This window comes from Rousettus aegyptiacus, unplaced genomic scaffold (genome assembly GCF_014176215.1).
Source record: "Rousettus aegyptiacus isolate mRouAeg1 unplaced genomic scaffold, mRouAeg1.p scaffold_m13_p_15, whole genome shotgun sequence".
Taxonomy (NCBI): domain Eukaryota; kingdom Metazoa; phylum Chordata; class Mammalia; order Chiroptera; family Pteropodidae; genus Rousettus; species Rousettus aegyptiacus.
Genome location: NW_023416290.1, coordinates 22,250,555 through 22,272,823, shown reverse-complemented (window position 1 = coordinate 22,272,823; position 22,269 = coordinate 22,250,555). Strand labels below are relative to the sequence as shown.

Here is a 22,269-nt window from a genome sequence, read left to right as displayed (position 1 = left end):
ATGACATGTAATTATCATGTCTTATTAGTGGTTGAAATCATTTAGTTCTAATCACTTAGCAAGTTTGATGATTATAATATGATAATGTCTATTTTTACTGTATTCTGCATTAGATCTATACGCTTATTTAGTACTCATTGTAAGCTTGTACCCTTCAACCATATCTGTCTTTTTCTTCCATTTTCTATACTGTTGTGACCACAATTTTGTTCCTTGTCTTTATGTTTGGCTTTTTGAGATTCTACATATGAGTGTTATTATACAGTATTTGTCTTCTTCTGTCTGACGTTTTACCCGGCATAATATCCACTAGGTTTATATATGTTGTCACAAGTGGCAAGATGTCCTTTTTTCTTATGAGTGGATAATGTTCCATTGTGTGTATGTGTGTGTGTATGTGTGTGTACATATACATATATATACATATATATATATAACATCTTATTTATGCATTTATCCATTGAAGATTTATCCATTGAAGGGCACTTGAGTTGTTTTCATATCTTGGCTATGATGAATAAAGCTGCAATAAAAATGAGAATGTATCTCTCTCTCTTTAAAGCTTGACAAATAACTTTTAATTTTCAATTTTTAGTCATTGCACACATCAGACATTTGGAAAAATGCAATGGCAACAACTCTGGCACATTTAATACCTGGATAAACTTGAATAAAGTGAAAAACAGCTTTTTGAGTTTTTCTGATACCTGAATTTTTAAGCTATACATTTTGTTCTTTGGGGAAAACTATCTAAATCATAGTAAAACGTTGTAAGCTGAAAGCTACGTAGTCTGAACATTTATTGTCTCAAATTCAAAAGGAATTTAAAAGAAATCACAACCTTCAAAGGATAGAAAGTAATAAATTACAAAGAGTGTTGCGGAGATAGTTAGGAAGAAGAGTCGGAGTCTGGAAATGCTTTCACTAACATGGATAAGGGAGAGTAGGATTGGCAATGCTAGCATCCCCCACCCCTGTCTCCATGGCCTTTTATTAAGTTCTACAATAATGCTGGCTTTGTAGTTAAGCAATTGTTACTCTAAAGTCAGTAGATATTAGCTGGATACAAACTACAGCTAGTTCCCAGATCTGGTCTCAAAGCCACCTCTGTGTTCTCAGCTATCTCCTCCGAAGCATCTTTTCTTGTTCTTGTCATTGTGATATCCTTGTCCCTAGAGCAAGATGTCTCAGAATAGGTCAGGCGTGTGCGCCTTCCCTGCAATGTGTTCTTGTCTGTAAGTTCATATATATTAGGCCAGGCATGGCACTTTCCCTGCACTGTATCCTTGACTGTAAGTCCACATGTGCTTCTGATGATGGTGTTGCTCCAAGCACTAGGCATCCCACCAGAATTGCAGGCGTTTCTCACAACATAATCCCCCATTTCTTTGTGCTGAATTTTATTCAGTATCACTGCGAACACAGCGGCCTGAGTTTTTCTTAGTCTTTGGCTTCTTGAGAATCTCTTCCAGACTAAACAAAGAATAACAAGTAACAAACAAATTACAATCCAAGAAACGATAGGTAAGTTCAATAACCCATGAATTTGTGGAATAGAACGCAAGTCTTCAATACTATTGACCATGCTTTGTAGCACTGCAATCCCCTGTAATTCAGGAAGCTGATTTTGAAAAGTGTCAGCAATATGTGTTTGCAAATGTGCAATCAAACCTGAAGCATTACCATACCCTAAAATATGCTGTCTTACTTTATCCCATTCAACATACTTTCATTATACAATACAGGAGTTATACAAAAAGAAGTAGTATTCCAATCACATTTAAGTTGCACACGTTTCTGCAGACTAACAATTTGATCTCCTAACAATATAACTGCTTGCTGTAAATCTGCTACTTGACTTTGCAATACAGAGTCAATTTGTCTTTAAAAAGTCCATAACTGTTCAGCATCCCGATGCCAGGTTCTAACATAATCAGCAATCAGTATAGATTCATGCAGAGCCACTCCAGCCATGGTAGCAGCAGCAGTGACAGCGATGATACTCATAACAGAGCAGTGATCAGCATGCCAAGGAATCTTTTAGCTCTTCTTTTAACATGGTCCATCAGCTGCTGCAATATCATAGTGGCAGGAGAGTCCTGCCAGGGTCGAGACAATCGAACTGGCATCCTTACTCCAGTTCTAGCTCTAAGAATATATAAACTTTCATATGACTTGTTAAAAGGAATAGAAGAGTTAATACAAGTGTAAAAAGAACAATATTTACATGAAACATAACCTAAAGTTTCATTCCACCCCACTTTGCCCTTCATAATGATATAGGGGAGCTGAACATAGGCTCGAGCAAAGTGAGTAACATTCTGATGGAAGGTGATATGAGAAGAACTCTCAGATTGAACTATGAAACCATTCCAGGCATGCATGGGAAATAAAGCAGCTCCTAACTTCCAAATATGATTCTGTATCCCGTGATGGGGTAGTTGAGGAGATGGGGGAGGAAACCCTCCATCATGTCAGATGTTATTACTAATTCCGCCTGAAAAAATACTTACTGAACCATTCTCTATCTTTTGGTGCCACCGCAAATTTACTTTTTCTCCCTTTGCTCAGGTGGAGCCAAAAGGACTCCAATCAATGACTCTTCCATTGGAAGTATTAACTAAAACCTGAGCTTGTTCAGCTCAATGCTGAGTCCACTGAACCCAATGTTCAAGTGTCTGAACCTTCGGAGTGGCGCGCCACAGTAAATCAAGTGGAGAAGTGTCATCCATCGGCTCTGTAACATTATTAAATCCTACCATACCTAACAAAAACAAGTGACCTACCCCAGCACTCTGTTCAGAAGTCTGCAAAATAGTCAACCACACTTGAGCACCTAGCTATAAACAGTGCTCTCCAGCTCCCATGCAAAACGGCATCCCTTCTGCTCCCACTGTATAGTTCTCAATCATTCTCCCTTCTTCTTCAGGCCTGAGAGACCCTCTAGTGTCATAAGGTCCGGGCATCCAGTTAGAACCATTAACATAAACTACCACTGATGCATCTCCCCATCTCACTGCCTTATTTAAAGGAGAATTGGACACATATGCCCAATATGAATAATTTTCTGTCTCAGCTTGTACCCCACTTACCTATGGTATAATCAGGGCTGTCATTGCAAGGAATAGAGAAGTTGGAGTTATCTCCTGCCCCAACTCAGTGACAACCTGCTGCTTCTCTCTGCTCCTGGAGCCTAACATTCTTGGCTGGGACCCAAAGCTTCTCTGTTCCTGTAGAGATATAACCAAAACCTCGTCCCCCTACGGTACCTCAGCAGGGACGCAATCCCCTGTTAAATCCTTGTAGTATACTGGCTGCTGCAAAGGCTCATTGGCCTGTTTCACCCAATGCCGATGAGCCACTGTGCTGCCTTGTTCATCTTGATTTAAAAAAATTAAAGTATATAATGCTCTATTAAGCCTTTGTCTCAGAGTATTCCATATTCCCCCTTTTTGTTTTATAAGCATATCCTTCTTTGAAATGTCGCAGGAGACACCCCAAGGGTGTCTTCTGTGAGCTCCGTTTTCCCCCCATCGCTTGCACAGAGAACACAAAACAGATACTCAGACAAGGCCAATTACTGGGGGGTAGGCGGGCCCAGATAAGTTCACCACCTACACCTTAGACAGGACTAAAGACAATAAACAGAACCTGACAACAGAGCACTGGCAGCGGCATCCTGCAGCCTGGCCGTGGTCCGGGAGATATGACTGCATCCAGTCTCTCCATGGACCTCTGGTGACCAGTCACCAGAAACAGGAACAGAAAGGTACCTTAAAAAGCACTGAATTTTGTAATTTAGTCATTACTTTTCTCACCTGTAATACAAAATCATGTTATTTTCACTGTTGACTCCGTGCTAAAATGTTCTAAGTTTTAGACTAATTAATCAATAAAAGAAACAGAAAATCATTAATAGTTTTTAAATTTCAAGTTAGAGTAACCTTTACTACATAATAATGAAACCTGAGCAATGTAAGTTTGTGACCACAAGAGTGTCTTTCAAAAATACAATATTCAAAATTCCTTTTCTGCCAATGGTGTTAGTTCTCAAGGATTATCCAATGCAGTGGGCCTTTCTAAAATAGAAAAGAAGTTAGTTAAAGCATATGTGGGGATACTGAGGGAAGGAGAGAGCTAATTTATAATGCCTAATAATTTTTGAAAATCATTAAGAGTTTTGAGAACTTCCTCTCTAATTTCTATCTTCTGAAGAGTAATTTTCTATTGCAAATTTTTTTATCCTAAATATTGATAAGGAACAGAATGTTGTCTTTTCTCCAGAGCTAACTCGAGCCCATACTTTTCCAGAGTAGTTTTTCCAAATGAAAACATATTTTCTAATATTTCTTTCTTTTCATGCCCAAAAAGAATATCGTCCATGTAGTGGACGATATCATCCCAAGTCCCTGAGGGAGCTTTTCCCCTACTTCTTGCAAAGGCATATTCACAAATGCTTGGCACATAGTAGTACTGTTAAGCATGCCTTGGGGTAACACTTTTCATTGATATCGCTGAGTAGGCTAAGCATTATTTAAAGTAGGAATAGTGAACGCAAACTTTTCTTTATCTTGAGGCTGTAAAGGAATAGTATAAAAACAATCTTTTAAATCTATAATCTTTAAAAACCAATTTCTGGGAATTAATGTGGGATTAGGGAGTCCTGATTGCAAAGCTCCCATAGACTGAATAACAGCATTGATTTTTCTTAGATCTGTTAACATTCTCCATTTTCCTGACTTCTTTTTTATAACAAATACTGGTGAATTCCACGGAGAAGAAGAAGGTTCAATATGATTATTGGCCAATTGTACGTTTAATAGTTGCTGTAACACTTCTAATTTTTCTTTTGTTAGAGGCCTGCTCCCTACCAGGGGGTTTTGTATACACTACTTTTCCTTCTCCCTTATTCCCTCTCCTGCAGTCTTTTCGAAAGTGCCCCAGTTTTCCACATTGATAACATTTCATATGAGAACTTTGAAACCCTTTCCGTAAAGCTCCTGCTAACAAATTAGCTTGATGTGTCAAAGAGCCAACACCATGACAAACTTTAATATATTCTTCCAAAGGTGCCCCTTGGGCTTTCAGGGGCCTTAAAGCCTTTTGACACTCTGCATTTGCATTTTTATAAGCTAGAGATTCTAAGAGTAATTCTTGGACTTCAGGAAGAGCCACTGCCCTGACAATGGCCACAGGTAGCCGAGACAAAAAATCAGTGTAACTCTCCCCAGGACCCTGCATAATTTTAGTGAATGACTGAGGATGCCTCCCAGGTGGCTCCACTTCAGACCAAGCTCTTAACACTATTAATTTCACTTGTAACAAGGTTTCTTCAGTCAAATGACATTGTTGCTTAATGGTGGTAAAGTTTCCTGTACCTGTCAGCTCTTCAAGAGTAGCCCCTGGAGAGTTTCGTGCTGTGTTTCTACAAGCCACCTGTTGGGCTTCCTCTCTCCACCAGGTTTTCATTTGCAAATAAGGACCTGGTTCTAACACAGTTTTTATAATAGCTTCCCAATCTGACGCTAACAACTTTTGTTCTGTGGCTGTATTGTTTAAAAGACCTGTCACATAAGTGGACTGCATACCATATTGATTGATAGATTCCTTAAGTGTCCTCAAAAAATTATGTTCCAATGGGGTATATTGTACATTGATGCCCCCCTGAGGAAATCGATCATTGAGGGGAAAGGCCTCTCTCACTATAGGGAACCCCAGCAGCTGAGGAGTAGCTGTCTGTCTAGGAAGATTTTCTCGAATACTCTCTTCATCCATTAGTTCCTTAGTCAAATCACGTGAAAGGGGAAAAATAAATGAAACAGGACCAGCAACTGAAGGCTCGGCCCCAAATAAAGTATTCACAGGTGGTGCAGAGGGCTTTCTAGGTTCTTGAAAATATCCTCCAGTTGGCCCTAATTGCAGCTGCTTTAACCTCTGCCAAAAGAACCTGAAATGACTCTTCACTAGGAGAAATGCAGCCTGCACATTCCTCTTTAGATAAGGACTCAGTAGATTCCTCTGGCTCATTATCAGACTCTATTTCTATAGGATTTTTATACAGGTTCAGGTTCTTCTTCGCATGTTGCCAAATCAGTTGCAGCACCCTCAGAGTCAGACTGCAGAGGCTGTAAAGCCTGAGAAATTAAAGTGCATAAAGATTAAACAGAAACAGGGATAGGATCCCCCTGTTGATGAGCTCTCCGCAAAGCTCTTATGACTTGTTTCCACACTTTAGCATTTAATTGGGATTTTCCTTCTGGCTTGAACCAGTAGCAATGTTTACCTATATACAAAAACAATTCATGAAATTGACTTTTCTTCACATATACTAGTTCCCTATGTTAAAACTATGCCAAAAGTATCGCTTACTCTGAGCAAACCTGCCCCTTTCAATTTCCAGTGTGATCTAGAAATATGCTAAGAAAAAAACTATGCTAAAAAAAAACTATGCAGAAAGTATTCCTTACTCTGAGCAGATATGCCCCTTTCAGTGCTAAAAACTATGCTGAAGGTATCGCTTACCATGAGCGGATTTACCCCTTCGGTTTCAAGTGTGCTCTGGAAATGGGCTACAAAACTAATATACCAAAGGTATCACTTACTATGAGCAGACTTATCCCTTCGGTTTCCAGCGTAGTTCCGCACCCTCTTCTTCCAGCCCCACATTGGACGCCAATTGTTGTGGAGACGGTTAGGAAGAAGAGTCGGAGTCTGGAAATGCTTTCACTAACATGGATAAGGGAAAGGAGGATTGGCAATGCTAGCATCCCCCACCCCTGTCTCTATGGCCTTTTATTAAGTTCTATAATAATGCTGGCTTTGTAGTTAAGCAATTGGTACTCTAAAGTCAGTAGATATTAGCTGGATACAAACTACAGCTAGTTCCCAGATCCGATCTCAAAGCCACCTCTGTGTTCTCAGCTATCTCCTCAAGTATCTTTTCTTGTTCTTGTCACTGTGATATCCTTGTCCCTAGAGCAAGATGTCTCAGAATAGGTCAGGCATGTGCGCCCTCCATGTAATGTGTCCTTGTGTAAGTCCACATGTATTAGGTCAGGCGTGTGCACCTTCCCTGCGATGTGTCCTTGACTATAAGTCCACATGTGCTTCTGATGACGGTGTTACTCCAAGCACTAGGCATCCCGCCAGAACTGCAGGTGTTTCTCACAACAAAGAGTCACCATGTTTATCTTGAATAATATATAAGTTGTGTTCTGTAAAGAAGGGTTTTGAAGGCGCGGCAAGAGCTTTGATGAAAGGATGTATGGAGGTAAGACAAATTTAAGAACAATTGAATGCTAACAGCAAACTTTGAAATCGTAGCTATCTTAAATTAAGCATTTGTTGAGTGAAAATATAATGGTAATATAATTTTATCACATCAGAAATTGTTGTAAAATTTAGTACATCTGTAAAGCTTTAGATATAACATCATTTTGTTCTAGCCAAAACCACAACAGTATTTTAGTTCCACTAAAAGCATTATTTTAATCTCTTTAGTACAATATTTCTTCTGCTTTTCTTTTTAAGTTGGTTGTCATTTTTTAAGGTTAGGAACTTTTTTTATTTCATTTATTTGATTTGTTATCAGGCTCTGCCAATCATAAGCACAAGTAAAAGACAGTTACATCAGTAGTATCTTTAATCTTGATTGTCTAAAAATGGCTTTGTAGTAGATTTAATTTCTGAGGCTTTGTTTTTGTATGTTCCGGGGGGAAAGAAAGATCATAAGTCTTTGCAATTGCATTTCTCTCTTTACTGGTCTGTCACTTGGGATCTTGAAGGATAGTCAAGTTATTCAAAGTGTCAGCAACTCTGTTAATGCTGGTAGTATCAGCTCCAATACCCTTCCTGACATCATTTATACTAAAACTTTTACTAAGTGTCATTGAAACAATTTTTTTTTTTCCTGATGGACCAATCGGGCTCTCCTTCAGGAACAAAGAAATGCTACAAGTTGAAGTGCTTCGCTGTTTGACTTTCAATTTGATTTCTTTTGACCAAGGACTAGGGTCTAAAACATTCACATATACTGAAGTTTTCTCAGTTTTTTTTTTTTTCCTTTTGAAGTAAAACGTCTGTCCTTCCATTTCTGTTTACTAAATCTCCAGATGGTTTACTTGAAATGAATATGATTCTTCCAGCTGTCCTTTACTATAATTTTTTTCCTGAAATGATGTCATTTAATGACTGTTTTCTCTGTATTATTTAACGAATTATGTTGTCTTTCATTAATATTCACAGAAAGGAAAAGGTCATTTTTTTGCTTCTTCAGTTATCTAATTCTCATCAATCTGACTCTTTATTGTGGAAGTTTTTCTGTGAAAAGCAGTTTTTGTATCTTGGGCCTGTGATGCATGTATATTCTCATCCTTGACCCGAAGATGGAAAATGTTCACGTTGTTTCCTAAATATCTTGAACAGTTCTTAAATTGGCTATTTTGTTTATCATTCAGATTTTTATATATAATTCTCCTCCTAGGGCTTGAATTGGATTTCACTAACATAGGCATAATACTAACATTTTCATCTACTTCTTAAATTCTTTAGAAGTACTTTAAAATTATCATTGAAAACAGCAGATGAAATAGGATGGCTGATTGCTATGTTACAGGGAATAGTCCAGGTTTCTCTGAAGTATCATTACAGACTTGTTGAACATCTGAAATTTATTTAAGTTGCAAAGTGCTGCTCTCACTTTTTGTATTTAAGAGTTGTATTTGTTTTATTTTACATTTCTTATCATGTAAGATAACACTTGGATTATGTAAACTGTATTTTCAACAACGAACAGGATTCTTTTTTACATCTAGAGATGAATCCAAATCTGTCTCGGTTTGGTAACTAGTTGCAATTTCCTTTTCTGTGACATTTTATTGAGTCCTGGAAACAATCTAACTTATTGTTTGAATGGTTCAGCTTCAGAAATATTTTTTTATTTTATGATTTCTATCATGGGCCATCTCATTTAAGATAGTGTCAAATAATGTTCTGTTGTTTTCAACCTCTAGATGTACATCTGCAGAATGAAGATTTAATACTACACTTCTTTCTTGGTGTATCTTCTCTCTCTTCTACATATATCTGCCACTAAAAAAAAAAAAAAATTATTTGGTGATTTAAATTCTGTACAACCATTGTATTTTTCCAAACCCAACTTGTCTTTTATTTCTGTAATAACTCCTTTTCTAAAGTCAGTAACATGTAAGATTTGTCCTTGACTAATTCTTTCTTTTTCTATGTAAAGAATTTTGCTTAGTAAGGTTTCACTTTGATTTTCATCTTGAGGTATGATAGTATCGGTTTTATCCTTGGATATTTTTAAAAAATAAACTGTTAATTATCTATAATGATTTCTTCCATAAGTGGGCCTTTCTTTCTTTCTTTCTTTCTTTCTTTCTTTCTTTCTTTCTTTCTTTCTTTCCTCTTTACTAAGTTCTAAACAAAAATTCACAGTATTTTCTTCCCTTATTTCTTGCCCAGAATTAAATTTCTGTATAATGGTGTTTGGTGATTTTTCCCATTGACATTTCACTGTTTTCACTATTTACTTCTGTAAAATTCTGAGACTTCTTGTCTTCTTCAAACTTTCTTTGATCACATAATTCATTGTAATGTTTGTGTAACCTAATATGAGTTTTTTTTAAGTGATGATAATTCATCTCAATTTCTGCATTGTTTTTCAATATTCTTTTTCCAAGTTCCTAGTGCTTCTCATCCTCATTTTAAAGATTAAGGAATTTTTTTTTTTAATTTTCTTTTACCTTTCTCTTTTAAGAATATTATCCTTTCCAGGGTCTATAATCCTGCTTCCAGCTCATTATTACCTTGGGTCTATTACTGGAGTAACCGCTGCATATATTGGAAAGAAATGATGATATCCTGTTTTTCTTCTTGAATATGGTTAATCTATTCATTAATCTTCTTATTTAATTCCATTTCCATGTTGTGTTTTTCTTGAAGTTCCAGAAATTTTTGTTCTTTAATTGCTAAATTGATGTTTTCTTTTTCCATTTTATGTTGACATGTGACTTTGGACTACATTTCTTGGATAGCTTGTTTTCTTCTTCTTCTTCTTCTTTTTTTTTTAAGTTATATACCCAGAAGTAGAATTTATGGATTATATAATACATCTTTTATCAATTTTTGAGAAACTTTCATACTGTTTTTTTGTAGTAACTGAATCACTTTACAAAGGGTAACTTTTCTCCACATCCTCACAAATACTTACCTTTTTATTTTTTAATGATAGCCATCCTAACAGGGATGAGGTGATATCTTGGTATGGTTTTGATTTTTCTTTCCCTGTTGATTAGTGATGTTGACCACTTTTTCACATGTATGTTTCCCATTTGGATGTGTTCTTGGGGAAAAAAAATGTCTATCTTTTGTCTAGATTGTAATGCATAATACATTTCTAAATGGACAGTATCATTGCAATAAGATATGCAAAGTATCTTGACTTTCTGGCCACTCTGTGTCAGGCTTCTCCATAGACCACATACTCAGGCCATAAACGTGACATGGGCTGTAGTAATTACCTATTAGAGTAGTCTTTAAATTTTTCTCAACAGAGCTCCAGACTTTGAGAAGAGTGGCTTAATTTGCTGTGGGAAAGAAAGCTAGCCTGAGAATCTGAGCCTGCTCTCATGCCTATATTTTATAGATGAATAAATAAATACAATTCCTTAGGTAATTTTACATTTCTTGTAGCAGATGAAAAACTGTTTTAGGTTGAAAATTTGTTTTCAAATAAATAAAAATATTTTCATGGTGAAGAGCAAAGGCCACAATCTTAAATGCCTCCAGCACTAGGAGATACAATAAACAAGTGAAGGTGTAATGTGTCCTGTATAGAGGAAACAACTGGTCAATTAATTGAAGAGTAAAAGTACTGCCAAGAATGAAAATTTAACACAGAAACAAAATATGTCTATAGGCCAGATATGACCCTAGATTTGTTATTGGAGATCTCTCATATTGAGGGTACTCGAAAATGCAGGGAAAAATAATGTGTTATAAAACAAAATCATATATGAAATGTGATACATATTACTGATAAAATATGCTGTTTTCGTTTCTGTTCTCTGTGGGCATGAGACTTGAATCTTCACTTTAATGTCATTAGATCTCCTTCAGGCACATGGATGGGCAGAGAGGACCAATCTGAGTGGTCCTTCCTGCTGTGTTGACCTGGTCATTACTAGAGAAGTGGGTGGGTCACAGGAGGGCCTGAGTGACAACCTCAGAACTTTACAGAGAGTTAAGAGTTTGTATATAAAACAAATACAACGTGTAGAAGAGCCAAGTGATAGAGATGAGTGAATGATAAGGATTAAAGAGAAGAACAAAAGGGAAGACAGTTTGTGAGAATGAGTGCAGAATATTTTTAATTATAATTGTAATCATAATCATAAAGGTAGGTGAGAAATAGTCAAATAAACTAGCAGGGAAAAGGGAGCTTTTTGGATTTAAACACCAAAAGTGGTGCCAATTTTATAAACCTAGTATGTACTTGTTTGGGGAAATTAGTTCCAAAAAGAGCCAAGATAAGATATATCGACAGAATCCTCTTACAGTGTGATGAATAATTAAAATTATACATTACTTTAACTATGTAGATCATATACATTATCACTTCATATCTAAAGCTAAATTGGCAATTACCAAAAATTTAGATTCATTGCTACAGTTGAAATTTGAGAATTCATATGTCTTAGTTACGATAACTAGTAAATTTTTAAAAATACTTATACACATTATATCTATTGCAATATGACATCACCCTTGAGAAAGCGAGCATTGACTACTTTCTTCATTGGGTATAAAAAAGTATTGAGACTTGGACCATTAGCAAGTAAATACCACAGTCGATATAGACCACTCCCTTAATAATGGCCTGATGCATTCCATACTGCGCTAGTCTTCTTTCTGAATTTTCATCAAATAGGATACAGTGAGTTCTCACTTAAACTCATAGATGGATTTTTGGAAACTGTGACTTTAAGTGAAATAAGAAATAACAAAACAAATTTTACCATAAGCTAGTTGACACAAACAAGAATTCAGTTTCTATAGCAAATTTTCAATATAAAAACATTACCAAACATCTAAACAAAGATACAAAACACTTCTAGTATCAAACTTTGAAATAAAAGCAAGCTACATGTACATTTAAGAAAGAGTAATAAAAATAAATGATAATTATTATTCAATTTGCTTATTTCAATTCAAGGTTGTGGATGACTGGAGTCTATCCCACCAGCTCAGGGCAAAAGGCAGAAACTCACCCTGGAGAGAGAACTTCCATCTCAAGGCACACTCACATTCACACCCATTCTCACTCAGGCTAGGACAATTTAAACAGGCCAATTAAGCTAATATGCACATCTTTGGGATGTTGGAGGAAATTGGAGTATATGAAGAAAACCCACACAGACATGGGATGAACATGCAAACTGTACATAGATACAGTGGCTTCATCCAGAAATTGATTTTTTTTTGTCATCAACATTATAACAAAACAAGATTGAATGAAACAACATTATTCAAGGAACTTCTGTACTTGTTTTTACCTGTGTATTTGATGTGTTCAGCTCCCATTTTCTGTCCTTGTAGGAATTTGGACATGGAGCAAAAGCTGGATTCTCTCAGACCACACATGTGAGGATGGCAGAGAAATAAGATGGCAGGAGAGTAGTAGGTTTCAGACTTTTGAATTCAACTCTTGACTATTAAGTTTGGACCTCACAGGAGAAAAAAAAAAGCAAACAAAATGTGATCTCATTTAAGCCACTATTATATTGGTATTTTTAAAAAGTAACCCACCAGTGCTCCAACCAACATAGAAAGAAAAAAGATGTACATAGTTGCTCCCAAGGTACACAATGCTAAATCAAAAAAAAATGTTTATTAAAAATGAAACCAAATTGATTAAAACTGTCATTTAAAAAATATTGTTTTAACCAGCTTTAAGAGGGAAACAAGTATTCAGTTTCCAGTCAAGGTATAATGCGAAGATGTGAAAACGTGTGGAAAGGGTGTATGCTAGGTTTGAGTATGGGATACACAAAAAGATGTACGATAAATTTTTCCTATGTTATAATTTAGCCTAAGGCAAATTTCTATAAATACATAACATTTTCCTCTTCAGTAAACTAAAGTGTCATAGTAAGTAGAGTATTAGAATATTTTATGCTCACTAAATAAAGCATTCTGAGAATTATCTAAATATATCTCAAATACTTTACACCAATATTTTTTATTCCATTTTATAGAACTTAGTTCTCCATTTCAACATTTTTCATGTGTGTACTGTTATAGAGGTACATTTTTATTATCTTGTCAATTTCATGCCAAATAATCCATTTTGATAGAAAGACATTTTATTTATTTATTTATTTACTTACTTACTTACTTACTTACTTACTTACATTTTTTATTTTTGTGGTGTGCATGAATATTTATTTGTCTGATTTTGCTTTCCCTGTCTTAGTGACAAACATGAGGTTTAATCACAGGAACTGGTACTATTCTCAGCATAATTGATGACAATAGCTTATTTAATTTCTGAGTATTAGATTTAATCATCAGAGGTAAGACCTTTGGACATCAGGCAAATCTCATGATATATTTGACATAGATGGAGCACTCTGGAGGCACTCAGGAAATATTCACTCCACTTTGACATTTTTTTGGGCAGAGACCAGGTTGTCACCATTGTTTGTTGGGTCACTTTTGTAATAATAGTAAGAACAAGTTTCCTTAGGTTAGAGTTTTTTTCATGTTATATGACATCATTTAGCTGCTCATGAGGATTTGAAATAAATCAAAAATGAGGTAAGTCACATTATGCTAAATGGATTTTCACAAATACCTAGACACGTACTCTTTTAGTCAGTTATTTTAACAATAATATTGTAATGATAATTCTGTATATAAAACCATAAAATCTCCATGGTATATAATATTGTATCAGTCAGGATTCTCTTGAAAAATATAACTAGTTGGATACATATATATCTATATACATATATTTTGAGATTTATTTCAAGGAATTGGCTCACACCATTGTGGGGGTTGGCAAGTCTGAATTCTGTAAGACTGGCTGGAAGGTTGAAAATTACTGAGCAGGAGTTGGTGCTGAAGTCTTAAAGCAGAATTTATCAGAGAAATGTCTGAGTTTGGCTTTTAAGTCCTTTCAACTCTTTGCATGAGGCTCAATATTATCTAGAATAATCTCACGTACTTAAAGTCAACCGATTGTAGATATTAGCCATATCTGCAAAATACCTTCATATAACTGTGTACCAGATTGACTAACTGGTCTAGCCTGGGTGACACACAAAATTTAACCATCATAAATCTACCCTTTGTCAGTTTGACACCCAAACACAACTTTTAATCCTATTTAACGTCCAAATGAAAACCATAAACTCATGTTTTTAAACAAGGTAATGCAGATAGCTTTCATACAACCTAAAATGCACTAATCTTTTTCTTTGAAGGATAAGGAAAATCCTTAAGTGATATTCAGTCTTCTCCTTGATATACTGTAACTTAAATGTGATATAAAGGCTTATATCAAATGTTTCTGGTTAGTCTAGTGACCCCACTCGTGAACAGCTAGAACTGATCGCCAGAGGCAATCCTGCTTTGGATCCACTGTAGCCAAGTTGGCCTTAGTGTGTGGAAGTCCAGGCTGCTGAGCCCATGAATAACTTCCATTCTTGCTCCAATGCCATTTTGTTCATTTGTCCATTGGGCAGTGACAGGTTAGAAGGGTTAAGGGGCTGATTGGTAGCCGCAGAACAGATCATCTCATTCATTGGATTTTTAAAATCTTCCTCTGCCTAACACCTTTTGGGAAGCATTTGCATGGGATATATATACCTTTTTTTTTTTGTCTATATACTATAACAATATTGGGTCACTAATTTTTACAAATGTGTCATGCTAATGTAAGATGTTAATAATAGAGAAAAGAGGATGTGGTATACATGGAAACTTTGTGCTATTTACATTTTTTACATTTCTGTAAATCTAAACTCTTTCAACATGAAAATTTATACAAAAATGTCTCAGCAAATTAAAAAAATATATAGCACTTAAAATAATTTTATTATAGTTATGTAATTTATTATGCTACTTAGTAACTGTTATTTTAAATCTCATACTAATTCATTTTCTGAATGAACATCTGATACTTTTATCTTCTATTTTGATGAAAAATGATAGCAGACTAAGGGAAACAAGGACATGTTAAAATGGTAAACGGTATAGATACAGCCCCTACTCAAATGTGTCATATTATTAATAATGACATCTTAAAAATGTGTGTACTAAAGATGAATTCGGCATAGAAAACTAAATATAAGATTAAGTTTAGGCAGGTGAATCGAATATCCTCATGTCTATTTCTTTGGTTTTCTAGTAGCAGAAAATTAATTCTAGAGACACCAAGTTTTTTATAGGCAAATAAATGCTGAGTTCTACTTTTATAGTAAAATAATAACTTTATGTCAAAATTGAAGTACAACAGATATTTAATTTTTTCAAATTTAATCTTTAAGAGCAAATTTTAAAAATAATTGTTAAATTAATGAAAAATATCTTGCAGATACCTTAATATTATGTACTTTATATAATCAAATTATACTTTTTCTCATCAAATTGCCCTTTTATTTGCTAGTGACTTATTTTTATCTAACTCTACTATAATCAGCCTCCTTATGCATTCCAATAAAATAAAACCAGGCCCACAACCCATAAGACCTGTTCAGGAAAAATACTCAGTATATCATACAGTATAGTCAGTTACTATTGAAGTAGTCAACTCTTTTCCTTCTAAAGCAGTTGTAACAACCCAGTAACAGCATAAGTGAACCTCTTACTCTATTTCACCCATACATACTTGTTCACTAATCTCAAACAACAGAAAATGATAAAGGACAAAATAGTTTACTGTTTCAAAGACTGAGAGGAGGAATAATTTTGAAGTGTACAGAGTCTTCTCTTTTGGAATTCGCCATACAATTTGCTTTGAAGTCTCATTTTACCTAAATTGTGCCTTTTTTATAATGCCAGGCTGTCAATTTTCCGTGATAACTTTTAGTTTTATTAAGTTTATCATATAATTAAAACTCTCTAACAACATTTATAAAAACTTAGATGCATTTATATACATTTAAGTCTATGTCTATCATTTAGGTAATATAGTGCTCATAAAATGAATCTGTATTATATATTTTACACATTGATTTATACTTCATTCTGATAAATAGCTTGTTTCCTTATATCATACTGTTTGTGAACAAAATTTTAAGTTCCCAAGAGAATTATTCATACACAATTTTTTTTAATTAAAAAGAGAGAGAGATTAGTCAACCTTTTTTCAAGAGATAACATCACGAAAGTCAACTTTTAATTACTTCTTTTGAAGTTTCATTTCCAGTTGCCAAGTCAGGTTTCAAAATGAATATTGGGAATAAGCTAACTCTTGAGAGAAGAGGTTAATCATATTATAGATCATTTCTAAACACTTAGTGGAATAGGACATAGAAATGCACATTCTCAATCGCTGTGAATAGTGGCAATATGTTTATACTTCACAAAAACAGGGATTCAGACTTTTTCATCTATTCCCTCATTGTCTCTTTGTTATACCCTAGGAGTTCTTGTTTGGTGCATTTGACCATGAATATAGCTGGATGTAGGATCTGCTCCATAATTTCTTACACTTTAGTAGTGTTCTTGCTTACACTTGATGCTGTGCTCAAACAGCTTATTATTTCTGTCTTTTCAGACAGCAGCCTTTGCAGTGTCATAGCACATGGATTTCAGGACTGCCTGTGAAGAGGTAGGTTAAATGGCTTTCTGCTTTTCAAATAAGGAAAACAGAAATAAACAGAAAACACTCGGCCCTCCTTTATGTAAGTAGATCATTGCTTTCAGTAAAGAGGTGGGTGATAAGTCCATTTTACTTCCACGTTATAATCTCTTTCTGCAAGACTAGAAAGCAAAAGAGTGCCTGGGAAGCCTCAGAAATTCGCTTCCCCTTTAAGAAAAGGAAGGTTGGATATTTGGTTTGATTGAATTGCCCTTCTCCATGAACTATACACTGCAGGATTTCAGGTAGTGGAAGTGTTATAAGTAATTCTTTCCACATGAATGGTTATAAATTAGAAAATATCTAAGGTCTCTTTCAGCACTAAAAGTATATATTTTATGATTCTAGTATTATTTAAGTATTTCAACATTATTTAAGTATTAATACATGGCAATTCAAATTCTCTCTAGAATTGTCATCACACTTCAGTATAAATTAAAGGGGCATATTGCTCTTGTAAGGATATTAAAAGTCATTCAAATGTGCAGACATAAATGTATGAACTTAGGCCTCCAGGTAATGTAATTATTTTATTTTAGGAAAAAAGACTATCTTTTTCATTAAATATGGGACATTCAAAGTATTGTATTTTTATTCTTCAGGCAAAATGTAAACATTCATAGGTTAAAATATTTCACATTTGTTTAAAATTATAAAATATTTTTATCATATATAAATAACCCAAGAAAAAAAACAATCATAACTAGATTGCCTATGATAAAGTTAAAAATCAACCAACAAAACCTTCAATTATTGATATTTGTGAAGATTTTTTTAAATGAAATGTCACACGTCAAAAATTTTGAAAAATATCTTTTTAAAAAATATTTATCACAGTTGGTTCATAGTTTAGAATTTAAGTTCTTTCAGAAAATTAATAAATTGCTTTTAGTTTTTTAATACTTATACTTCTTACATTGTAGTTATTTGTTTACAAACCTCTTATGAGCACTGAATATTATAAGGTCAGAGTGTATAACTTATTCATCTTTTTAACTTAGCACCTATCCATTTATATTTTAAAAAATAAATTAATGTTTCAAAAGCTTAAATATAAAAGCATAAATTTTAATTATGTTCTATTTCTAGTTTTGAATGTAGTAAGTCTACTATTTCCATCAAACTGTTATATCTCTGGTAGTAAAGCATTCATTGAATGAGACACAAACAAAACACATAAAGAATTCACAAGATAGAGACTGGATAGCAGCCAAATGGTATTTTAACAAATGGTTTACTTTGGACTTCAGAGGCTGACATAAGATTAATTTCCCAGATGTTTTTAAAAACAAAATTATTTTGATGCATTGATTTTAACTACATATCAAATTCTACTTAGAGTTCAGAAGACTTAAATGATGATGATAATTTATAATGATAATTTATAATGAAGATTTATAATGATAATTCTGTTGTGGTCATCTTACCCTTGCTTCTGTAGTAGTAGGGTCTTGCTCTTTTGCAATAAACCCTTTTCAAATCATTATCATTTAAACTGTCCATGCCATGAAATACAACTATTTCAGAACTACTCAGTAGTAGTACCTGTGTGTCTTCCACATGGTGAGTGTGTTGGCAAGAATAGAGAACTATAAGATTTCCTGAAGATGATCAAATCACCTTGAATATAGGCCATAATCAATGAGTTGGTCTGCCATTAATAGTCTCAGAACATTTAAATGGGCAGGGTTTATAAAGATAGTTTAGCTTAATTGTCATTTTGTAGATGAGAAAATTGAGAGGTTTGATGAAATGCTGAGTGCCTTTTAATTAGTTAAAAGCAAAACTATAATTTGTAGCTTGGAGTCTAAGTTTAGGCCTCTTCCTAAACTACTACATTGCTAGAAATTATTATCACAAAGATATACAAAATAAAGCTCATATTTCCTTGACCGCCAATAAGCCATTACATATGAAAATCTGATATCCATGTTCATTAGACAGATTTATTAAGAATATTATAGTGCTGATGCCAGGAAATCTCTTCTTTGAAAAAGAATAGAAGTATGCCCCAAATTAAGTACATCTTAACTTTGTAATACAGATTTCTTTAAGAGAAGTTTGTTTATTGTTTAAGGAAGTTCTCTTTTAAAAAGTTATAATTATTTTAAGGAGTCAAGATTTAGAAGTCTAACAATACACAAAAATGAAAATGGAGAATACAATTTGGGTAAATAAAGAATGCACAATTTAGAAGAAAAAATATATGCATAGTCTTTTAAAAATATAGGCATAATTATTTATCTTTTTATAAAAGTATCATCAAAATAACTGTGATCATAAGCTATTAAGCTATCTTCAGTCTAGGTTTTCCTCACATTTTATTTTTACATCTACATTTCTTAAAATACAAACCATGTCTCTGTGTTGATTATGATTTCTCAGTAACACATAATTAATAATTTAATAATTATGTGCATACATAATTAAATTTAATTCCTCGTGAAATACAATATAATATATGACTATGATTCAATCAACAAATATTGAAAGAAATCCTACTCTAAATAAACTACTGTACTAGGTCCTATAGATTAATAATTCTTAGTAATAAAAATAGTAATAAGTTATTATTACAATATTCTTGACAAAATGATATATAAGGTGAAGTTAAATAACATGATATATAGCTAAATGTTTTTGAGGTCACTATATGTGATGTCTAAATACAATACTGATCATTAGGAAGATATATTAATTCAATGAAAACTCTGCATTCAGAACAGTAAGGGCTTATTTTTGAAGTGGTCTTCAGAGGCTTCAGGAGAAGTGAGCCTTATACTAGTACCTAATAACTGGCCAGAATTTAACAAAGAGAAGGCCATGGTTATAATTAATCTTGGAAAGGAAAGGGAAAGAATAAAATGCAATTTGAACCATGCATGGAATGGAATTTAGTGTACTACTGCTATAGTATGGTACAATAAAATAAAAATATATATATATATATATACATATATATGTATATAATATATAATGTAAATAAGTGATATATATCACTTAAAAATTACAGGTTTATAGAACAAATTTAATTATATTTGGCAACCAAAAAAATGAAATACTGAATATACTTACAAGAGTATTTGCAGTGCATATTATGGTCTCTGCCTAGTTTCCTGTTATTTGTAGTTTCTTACAAGTAATATTGCAAATTCTACATTTCTGAATTAAAGGAACATAGATTTTAACTTTTCCAGAAAACACAGTTTGTGTTCTTTCAAAGAGTAGAATCTAAAGAGGACTTAGGTATTAAATAGAAAATGAATGTTAGTTTACTTTTCACAGTTCCAGAGATACTAAGTTTAAGCTAAGCAGAAATTTCTATTAAGTTGAAATGCAAGGTTTGTTTTTAAAACATAGAATAAATCCATGCAAATTCATAAACACATTTCATTAATTTACAGAAAACAAGTCAATGACTAAATATTTAAAAATATTGCTTTTTAAATAATTAAGAAATATTGCCTTTAACATTCCTTTAAGAAAATAATCTCCAATGTGGATTTTGAAAAATTCACCTGCAGTGTAAGATCATTCATCAGGCATGGGAAAACATCTGAATTTATATTATTTTTTATGAATCATCTCCTTAAAATTTTAAGTTTTATGTATATTTTAGATTTTGGATAATATATTTGTACATTATATATATAGCAAATACATTTCTGCACTCATGTATAATATATACACAGTCAACAAAGTTTGAAGACAAATAATTATTGTGTTAATAAAGAGAAGATGAGTGTAGATCTTCAGTTAATACTAAAATGTGGGGCCAACAATTACTTAGATTTTTTTGTTTGTTTGTTTGTTTGTTTTGTTTTGTTTTAATCTGGGCCCACAGATCCATAAAGACTTTGAGGCCAGGCTGTTTAAGGTTGTGCTGACTAGTCACTGCTGTCAGGGTCCTTACCCATTCTTATCTCTGAAGCAATACAAGCAGATGAGGGGGTGTAAATCAAGCTTTTCTCCTTATCAGATAGTGTCCTATGCTCCCTTAGTAGCATGTCTTTAATGGAAAAATTAGCTGTCATGTCCAGAGTAGTCCCTCGCACATTTTATTTTTCCTCTAGTTAGTTGTTATTGCTTTGATACATGAAGAATACCTGTTTAAGATGAACAACTTTTCAGAATTCTTTGCACTCCCTTAGGAGATTTAGGGGATGTTTTCATGTTATCTGAGGGTCGAGTGAATGGAGAATTGATCATGTCATAAGCATGATGAGAGAAGCCTCATAGCTATTTTAGTCCCTCAAACTTTCCCTGAACGATTCTTTATATCTCTTTTATGTGTAATAATAATGTATTTATGAGGTCTAAGGGAAAGCTTCTCTCTCAATCTCAAGTTGAGACAGAGCATTATTTATGAATGCCAGTTTAGTCATTACACTTCTGAGAAAAAATTGGCCCAAATATACCGTACATTGAAAAATCAGCCAATGTCCTCAATCCTATTTACCTAGCTTTGATAATGTTTTATACCTATCTTTGCGCCATGCCAACTCAGAGTCCTTATGTTGGCTCCAGGCCAAGTCTGCACTATAAGCATGAAAACTTTTCCATGTGAAAATATAGAAAATTATGTTCTATAAGGAAAATTTAATTTGCTTTAGATGAAATATTTTTGTCCTCTAGACATATCCACTGGAGTTATACTCTAGAATAGATTAATCAACATGATTTAGTGAGTGCCTGCTGTCCACCAGTCTCATAGAGGTGGAAACATCATCCTTGATCCTGAAAAAGTTTATTTTTTCTTAAAATATACCATAACTCTTACAAATAATTATAGACTTATACAATATCATATATGATAGAAGGTTTAATGGTATGTATTAACACATAGGTTAAAGCAGATTATAGAAAAAGTTATCTTTGGAGGCTGCTTTATCTAACTATATTCTCATCAACATTAATGAACAATGTTTTAAAGAAACAAATTCCTAGCAATTCACATATAAAATTATATTTCAAGAGAAAGCCTGGTATTATTTTTCTGGGATTTTGTGCTCATGATATACTGAGGATATGCGTGTACTTCCATGAGCTTACCCCTTTATATAAGTTAAGAATTGTTCAATAATTATTAAATAAAAATGTAATTGCAAAAGTAGCCATTGTCTCTTTTGACTTGGTGCTGTGTAACAGCCCCAAATTATATTCTGTCTCAAAAGAATTTCATTTTATACCTCTGACGATGGAAGTGTTAGGTGCATTTGCTATGGAGAATCTGCTTGTTCATCTGGGTGAATATTATAATACTGACATGCTTCAGAAGTGACAAGATTCATGGATTCTTCGATGGATTATTAAAGTGCTGGATTAAATCTATGTTATACAAGTTAAAAATCATCACTGGTTGTTTCATATTCCCAAAAATG

General features: G+C 33.7%; 1 protein-coding gene and 2 pseudogenes across 12 annotated transcripts in view; 1 reads left to right on the top strand and 2 right to left on the bottom strand.

Annotated features, from left to right (window-relative positions):
• The window catches only part of SNTG1 (syntrophin gamma 1), a 746,957-nt gene that overhangs the window by 467,249 nt on the left and 257,439 nt on the right, over nucleotides 1-22,269 (top strand). For all 12 annotated transcript variants that reach the window (XM_036232864.1, XM_036232861.1, XM_036232854.1 and 9 more), the window contains one exon: nucleotides 16,805-16,858. In XM_036232864.1, coding sequence (XP_036088757.1) covers nucleotides 16,832-16,858 — 27 coding nt within the window. In that variant the 5' untranslated portion in view covers nucleotides 16,805-16,831. The remainder of the gene's footprint in view (nucleotides 1-16,804; nucleotides 16,859-22,269) is intronic.
• On the bottom strand, nucleotides 1,401-3,779 carry LOC118611987 (annotated as a pseudogene).
• LOC107514048 lies at nucleotides 6,054-12,338 on the bottom strand (annotated as a pseudogene).